This window comes from Triticum urartu, chromosome 3 (assembly GCF_003073215.2).
Source record: "Triticum urartu cultivar G1812 chromosome 3, Tu2.1, whole genome shotgun sequence".
NCBI classification, from domain to species: Eukaryota; Viridiplantae; Streptophyta; class Magnoliopsida; order Poales; family Poaceae; genus Triticum; species Triticum urartu.
Window position 1 is genome coordinate 605,926,022 of NC_053024.1, and position 8,073 is coordinate 605,934,094.

Here is an 8,073-nt window from a genome sequence, read left to right on the forward strand (position 1 = left end):
GTAATAAGTACGATGGGGAAAAGCTCAAGACTTGCTCACGAATTCCTTTGGTCAAGTGAAGGGGAATGAGTGGATCTATCTCTTGATTGGACAACTTCTCAAGAACGCTCACAAATCCCTCTGGGATCTAGGATTTGGTGTATGAGGATGTGAGAGAGAGTGAAATGTGTTATGGGGTTAGCTCAAAGTGAATGGTCAACCTTCTCCTGGAGTGGAGGAAGGCTATTTATAGTGGTGGTGCAAAAATGGTCATTGGAGCATAAGTGGATGGGCCGCGCTGGACATCCGGCGTAGTTTGGAACAGCCACACGAATTGTACCAGCGAGAGGAAAAATAGAATGCCCGGATATCCAGAGGAGGGCCCAAACATACGGCTGATCAGGAACTCCCGAACATCTGGCAGTGTGCCGGACATCGGTGAGCACACCCACAATCTTAGACATGCTGTTGGATACTGGTGGTCGGATATCTGGGGAGGCCCCGGACATCCAGACGAGAGCCGGACATTTGGCGATCACACTACGAAAAACTTCTAAAGTATTTGATGCGACACCGTCTTCGGAGAAGAGGATGTACAAGGGGCGGTCCGATCTTCACGGCATAGGGTCGATGAACAAAGGGGATAACTAGCTGCAATAGCCGAAAATGAAAACAAGAGATTATGACCCGACAAGGAGGATACTAACCATAGCCTGCAATCCGAGCATTCGCCAATCCAAAACCCACAATACCACCCCACACAATCATGAAGTCGTGGAGCACGAGATAGGTGCAATCCGCAAGGGAAACCACGAACTCTAACCCACACAGTCATGGAGCACAGATTAGGAGCGACTTTTCAAGGAATCACGAGAATAAGGATAACAAGAGCTCTTCAATCTCAGGAGGAGTCTATGTATTTGGTTTTCGATAACAATGGCAAAATTCTCCCATGAGGGGAAGAGCTAGCCTATTTATAATAGGGACAACCCCTTAGATAGGTGTGAATGCAAACTACGTCGGAGTAAGCGATGGTGGCGTCATCATCAGTTACTCCCACGAGGCGTCACCTTTGGAGGCCTTCACCTAGTCAGGCGAGCTTCTGTCACGATATGTCACCTTGCCAACATGGTCGGTGGACGTTGTTGGGATGGGGTTGGGCTCGGATAGTGCGCGGGGGGGGGGGGGGGGGTAGCTTGGGTACTATAGATCGACGGGTTTTAGTGGGGTGGCCGGGGCAGTGGCCAGCAGGCTTGGGGGGAGGGGAGGGGGGAGGGCGGGGCGGGGCGGCAGTGGCAGGTGGTTAGGGTGCACGCTGCTGACCGTTGGGTGCTGATCGAACGATCAAGAGAGAAAGTAACCAACACTGAAATATTTTTCAGTTATCTGACTATATGCGGTTCCTAGTTAATTAGTCAATTCTTCAATGAAAAGGCAGAGGTCGTGGTTGAGGTGAGGAGCTTGTGAATTCCTTGTGGTGTTCACCATCTGGTTGTATGGCATCCTGCGATCATGTGCACCAACGGTGGCTAAATTTTGCGTTTTGACTCTTTTTGGAAACCTATTCGAGATCTGACCCTAGTTTGATTTTTTTTTGAGATCTGACCCTTTTACTACCGCCAGGGTCCTTGGCGGTACCTCTTTTTGGAAACCTATTCGAGATCTGACCCTAATTTGAAACTTTTTCGAGATCTGACCTTTTTGCTATCGCCAGGGTCCATGACGGTAGGATATAACGGGGCAGTTCTTTTCGGCGATTCTTCCAGAATCGCCCCCCTCCCCAGCTTCTCCCATAATCGCCACTCCATATTTCTTTTTACAATCCTATTTAGTTAAGGTCTAATTAGCTAGGATTGTAAAAAAACATATGGAGTGATTATTCTGGGAGAAGCTAGGGAGGGGGGTGATTCTGGTAGAATCGTCCAAAAAAACTGGCCCAACAGCCTACCGCCAAGATCCCTGACGGTAGGGTTGCATACCCTACCGTAAAATCCTCCTAAGTATTAAATACAGTGCGTGCTCGTGCCTACCGCCGAGCACCTTGGCGGTAGGGGTGTACAGGCAAGGGGCGATTGTACTCAACAGGCTCAAGCCTGCCCTCAAAAATCGCCAAAAAAAATTCCACCAAGCACACTAGTTAGGCCTAGCCTAGAAAATAGCAACTTCCAGCCATCTTATTGCATCTCGCTGCACTACCTCTAACAAAAATTAGCGTATTTGAAGTTGAGCTTACCCTCCATTTGCGTCCTAGATTCGTCACTGGCGATAGGGATGTTTCCTATCGTCAAAGTCCCTGGCAGTAGGCTGTTACACCCTACCACCATGGACCCCGACAATAGTAAAAAGGTCAGATCTCAAAAAAAAATAAACTAAGGTTAGATCTCAAATAGATTTTAGAAGAGGCTCAGAACACGAAATTTTGCCCCCACGGTGAAGGCTCATGCCGTGCGTGTGTGCACTGAATGACATGTGCAGCCTGCGGCGCGACAAGTGGCCGGTGGCTGACCCAGCCGATGATGGCATCGCATGGCATCCTCGCCGCTGTCACACGTGGTGACGGGTGGCGAAAATAAAAGTGAGATATGCTATTGACTCGTGCTGGGGTGCCCGCGTGCCCACGCAGTCCTCCTGAATCCTGCTGGCTACACCTTACTAGTACTCCACCTGCATAACGTTGGGTCATTTTCCCCATTTTTTACACTGGAAAATCTCTCAGCCGGGGTGCATCGATTCGCTAATAAACGTTGGGTCATTTGACTTCCCTAGTCGTTCACGAGCCAGGATCCCAGAAGGAACCATTTACGACACACATTTGGTTCCCATCTGAGTCGCTGACAGAGGTTCAGTCCATCAGTTGGGTGAGAAACACAACATGCGCCGTTTGAGTTGCAAGAAGAAAATAACGGAAGCAAACGGAGAACATCTGACAGGAACATCAACGCCGGACCTGTTCAAACCTTGCTAACAATATTTAATTAAGCCACCCAGCACGAGAATCACAGAGCATGATGCGCACCATGCCCCCATTTTCCCCATAAATTTGCCCCTCTTCCATCTCTGCTGAGTGCAACACCGCCAACTTTCTACAAAACTAACGACACCATTCACCAATATTTCACCTCCACTTCAACAATGACCACCCAGCTCTTCGGCTCACTCCCACCCAGATTGCCTTTCAAGTTTTTGACCTGACACCACCCACGATTTTCCCAGTAGCAACGTCTTTGAAGCTCTTTTTATTAACAAGTCGGCACGACGAGGCTCATCCGGGGACGTTGAAGTGGAAGAGCCAGGATATGACGAAGGCGAACACCATGCAGGCCAGGAGGAAGTTGAGGAACCGGTGGCCTTGCCAGAACCTCCGCGTCTCGTTCGCCGGCGCCTGCGTAGCTGCGGAGTTGCCCGATTCGTTCCACTGCTCCATGAACTCCGCGTCACCGAAGCCAACCACGTTGCATGCCGTCGAGCCGCAGATCTCGCAAATCCTAAGACAAGGAAAGACAGGGACATGTTTCAATAAATTTACCCACATTCAAATAACACGAAACGAGGTTATGCTTATAACTCAAGAGTAAAATGATGAAATGCAGTTTTGCTAATGTCCCTTCAGAGGGTAACGCACGGACAATAGCAATATTGCACTGACCCACCGGACAGTACAGTAGGCAGTGGAAAGGCCTAAGCCAGTTACATCTGAATTCAGATCGAAGGGAAATATCAACTCAATAGATGACAATAATACTATGTTTGTGATTTGGTCAGGGGGCTGTAGTAACTTCCAATTTTTTTTCTTGACTCTTAAACTAAATATGGTACCATGCATAAGAACATGGTCTCACTTCAATAGTGTCTTCGCTTCTATGCAAAAACAACACAAATATCAAGGTAAAAGATCTTCCGCATTTAACAACTTCAACCAAAACATTAGCCGATGTAATAAGATCACATGAGAGAAAAGGTTTTTTCGGCAAAAGACAGCATAGCCCTCACTAGAATAGCTTCATTAAGACAGTAATGTACTCAGACAGAAAATAGGTTGCATATCCATTCCAATTCTTTGCATTTAAATTTTAAAGAGGCTCTTGTTGCTATCTTTTCGATGAAGCTTGCACTCCGAAAGGCATATTTAAGTAATTGCTTAAAGATAATATCACGTTCCGAAGTTATTGTGGCAGATTAGAATATGTAGCCCCATTCTTTTTACAGCTGTTGTATCGCCTTTATCTTCTTCCCACTTCATTTTTACAACCATTGTCAAATAGAATTCCTGCACTAATTCATTAGCATCGTTGTAAGGACAATGGGCGAAATCTTGCCCTCAGAAAACAGGGTGGACCATGCTTAATTCTGGAAACTTGAACGAGGCGGCTGCTAAATAACTATTCCTGCTAAACGTGTACTGCTTATAACTTTCGCGCACTTCTCAAATTTCTGACATGAACTTAAAGAAAAACCTTCATGTGGGAATATCTCCTTTTGGATTGTTACCAACTTTTTTGCATGCAAATTCTGCTTCACTTTTTCCGCCAATGCCGGTAAACTCATGGATAAGCAAAACCTTTGACCAATATTTTGGCTAGCAAAACTTTTGGTAGTGCAATATTGGGCAAAAGCCAAACACACCCATAGAGCAGTGAGTTGTGATTGTAGGCCAATTCTCATGAAGTATACCTAGCTAGTGGAAGGTGACACAATAGCAGCCCCCTCTAGAATCTAACCACCAGAAAGGCATTTCCACAAAAATCAAACAGAAAGGTGAACACTTCCACTTACGGATATCAAGAGAATTACACAAGAATCTGCGAGAAAAGGCGGCCGGAAGAAGGAATCTGACTTTACCCATCATACCGGGATTCCTAAGCCTTTTACTGTAGCCTACTGTTCGATCATACTCAACTTTTACACTGTCCCCTCCCACCTCCTTGCAACCTACTTAAATAATGCTAAGGATTCCACAATCGTGTTCCTGCTAAAGATTCCTCAATCGTGTTCAGGCATCCAGATGTTATCTTTTGCAGGCATCTATTATCCTGATAAACAAAACGATGACAGGTTTGCAGTTTTACCGAACTCGCCGTAGAAAACATTTTTATTTCAGTTGTTGTGCGTGAACACTGACAGCTCATGGCACTCTTTTATCCAGGTGAGGAAAATGGAAGTGGGGGAGCGGATGGATGGGCTTACTTGTTGCCCCTGATCTTGAACCAGGTCTCGGCGCACTGCTTGTGGGCGCAGGAGAGGTCGTCCTTGCAGGAGCAGCCGAGCACGATGCCGGCGCCGGACTCGGCGGCGGCGCTCTCGAGGCCGAGGTGGCAGATGCGGCAGTTCATCTCGTCCTTGTCGGGGCTGGCCTTGGTGATCTCGGCCGCCGGCCCGGCCTCCAGGTCCACGTCGTCCAGCGAGCACTCCGACACGCACGACTTCCTGTCGCGCCCGGCCGCGGCCTCGCCTTCCTTGTCCCCGTCCCCTGCGGCGGCGCCGGCGCCGGAGCGGACGGACGCGGACGTCGAGGCGCGGTCCTCGAGGGCGGCGGAGTTCTGGCGCGAGTGCCATGACCGGTCCTCGGCGTCGGAGAAGCGCTGGCTCCCCTCCCCCTGCTCCTCCTCCTCCACGGAGCTCTCCCCGCCTGGCCGCTTTCCTCCGCCGCCGACGCGGCCCCGCTCCAAGTCAGGCTCGGCGGCGGCGGCGGCGACCGCCGACAGCTCGCCGTCGTTCGCCATTGCGCCCGCACGGAAAAAAGGCAACTTTCTCGAAGTAGAAACCTACAGACAATCCACCAAGAAAAGGAGACGAGATCAGTCCAATTGCTTCCCCGCTACCAAATCCAGACAAGAGCACAGACAGGGGCAGGAGCAAACAAGGAACGCCGAAAGCGCGCACTAATTACCACTCACGCGGCCGCGGGCCACTCCAAGGACACCCCGGCCAGAACACAATGCGGCCGATCACGGGAAGCGGCGAGAGGCCCAGGAAGAATCCAAGGTTGGTAGAGCCTAAAGGGATCGGAAATATGCCCCTACCGACGACGCATGAGGTGGGTGGACGTGCTGGATTTTTAAGTGTGCTCCTGATCCATACCCGCAGGCCGCAGAAGGGGGGAGAGAAAGGGGGTGGACGCGATGGAGTGCGCAGTCCCAATGCCGAGCGAGAGAGAGAGAGAGAGTTCCGGCGGAGGAGAGAAGGGGGGAAGAAAAGACTTGCTGCGCGCTTGTCGGGTTGGGGAAGAGATGGCGAAAAGACGAGACGACGGGGTTGGAACGGCGTCTGCGTCTGCGTCACGACGGGTCGTGCTCAGTCTCCCCGAGTAGTAAATGGGGCGACGCCGCGTCATGTACCGTGCGATTCCGTGGAATCTGAGGTAAATACATCAAAAGTCATAGAACTTGCATGCGACCATCAGTTTGATGTACAAATTTGTAAAATACGTATTTCTGATCATCTAACTTGTCGCCTCGTTCATATACGGTGCTTCCCATTATATCTAGTCGTATCCATACGCGCGCCAACGTGGCAGGGCCACTGTCAGTGGCTGAGGCCGGTTTGTTGTCAGAAAGGACCCTTACATTCTATTAATTTATGCAGAAAATCCTCAAATAAAATGAAAAAGTATGGAGAACGGGATGGGATTTGAGCCAATGACCTGCTGCCCTTCGCCTCGCATAGAAAACCACTAGACCAACTAACGTTTGATGTGTCAAATGTACAGTTAGTGTTATTTATTGAACATGTACCGCACTAATTAAAATAGAAATCAAAACGACAAAATTGTGTGCTGAAAAGGAGAAGCCCCGGTTCGAAATATTTTTTGAAATAAACGCAGGAGAGCTGCGTATTTCATTGATTAGAAGGGGAGGCGAAGGAACGCCGAGTACAGGGTGCAGGCTAACGCATTAGCTTGCGGGAAAAAAAATTGAGAGAAAGCAAAAGGAGGAAATAAAGGGGCTACTCTCGCAGAGTTAGATGCCGGCCTCCTGCCAGCGCCCAGTCGCTTGCCTCCGATAGCAGGAGATGCAAGACTTGCCGCGGCGAGTGCTCCGTGCCGCCGCCAAAAATGCGCATGTTACGCTCCTTCCAAATCCACCAAAATACTAGGAGGGCAACCGACTTCGCCAGCTTCCGAGTGGAAGGCGCGCGGCTCCTGCTGCTTATCCAGTCGATCCATGGCACATCCAGCGTCCATGCAGCCGGATTTAGTTTCGGGACTGCGAAACGGTGCGCCACCATTTCCTATAGCCGACGCGCCCACGGGCATTCCTTCATGAGATGCACCGATGTCTCGAGGTTCCACAAACATAGCGGGCAAAAATAGGAATTGGGCCAATGCCGGGCAAGTAGGCGGTCGGCTGTGAGGATCCTCCGTTGGGCGAGCAGCCATGCAAAGGTACGGAGTTTGGGCGGAGCCCAAGCTTTCCAGATCTCCTGACACAGTGGGAAAATAGTGGATCCGATGAAGAAAAGCCTATACGCGGAGGCCGTCGTGTAGACGCCATTTTCTGTTAGCCTCCAGCAGAAGGAATCCATGGTGCCAGGGGAAAGCGGCTGCCGGGAATTGACACACGCCCATAGCCTGACAAAGGAAGGCAACAGGTCGGTGGTCACCCGGCCACGGAGGTCTTGAATCCATCTGCTCCCTAACAGTGCCTGACGCACGGAGCGCACCTTGCGTCTTGAGACCTTGAATAGATCAGGGGCAATCACGAGCGGCGCGCCCTCGGGCAGCCAGCTATCGTACCAGAAACTGACTCGGTTGCCATCCCCAACGGTGACCACACATGCCGCCGCAAACATATGTCGTTCCGCAAATGTCACTGGTGTTGGGGAACGTAGTAATTTCAAAAAAATTCCTACGCACACGCAAGATCATGGTGATGCATAGCAACGAGAGGGGAGAGTGTGATCTACGTACCCTTGTAGACCGACAGCGGAAGCGTTGTGACAACGTGGTTGATGTAGTCGTACGTCTTCACGATCTGACCGATCCAAGCACCGTTACTCCGGCACCTCCGAGTTCTTGGCACACGTTCAGCTCGATGACGATCTCCGGACTCCGATCCAGCAAAGTGTCGGGGAAGAGTTCCGTCAGCACGACGGCGT

The 8,073-nt window shown here is 50.4% G+C and overlaps 1 protein-coding gene across 2 annotated transcripts; it reads right to left on the reverse strand.

The window, feature by feature from the left end:
• Positions 1–2,903: 2,903 nt before the first annotated feature.
• On the reverse strand, positions 2,904–6,249 carry LOC125545298. Of its 2 annotated transcripts, none has more exons than XM_048709199.1 (3): positions 5,874–6,249; positions 5,164–5,741; positions 2,904–3,464 (listed from the first exon to the last, which is right to left on the reverse strand). In XM_048709199.1, exons 2-3 carry the CDS (start codon positions 5,697–5,699, stop codon positions 3,242–3,244), a joined length of 759 nt encoding a protein of 252 aa, XP_048565156.1. In that variant the 5' UTR covers positions 5,700–5,741; positions 5,874–6,249; the 3' UTR covers positions 2,904–3,241. The 2 variants fall into 2 exon arrangements, with proteins under 2 accessions (XP_048565156.1, XP_048565155.1); XM_048709198.1 differs by having other exon boundaries at positions 5,867–6,247.
• Between the last annotated feature and the right edge of the window lie 1,824 nt (positions 6,250–8,073).

Coding starts and splice junctions, on each gene's coding strand:
- LOC125545298 (XM_048709199.1), bottom strand. CDS start 5,699: ATGGCGAACGACGGCGAGCTGTCGGCGGTCGCCGCCGCCGCCGCCGAG. Junction 3,465..5,163: donor TTCAAGATCAGGGGCAACAA/GTAAGCCCATCC, acceptor TCCTTGTCTTAG/GATTTGCGAGATCTGCGGCT.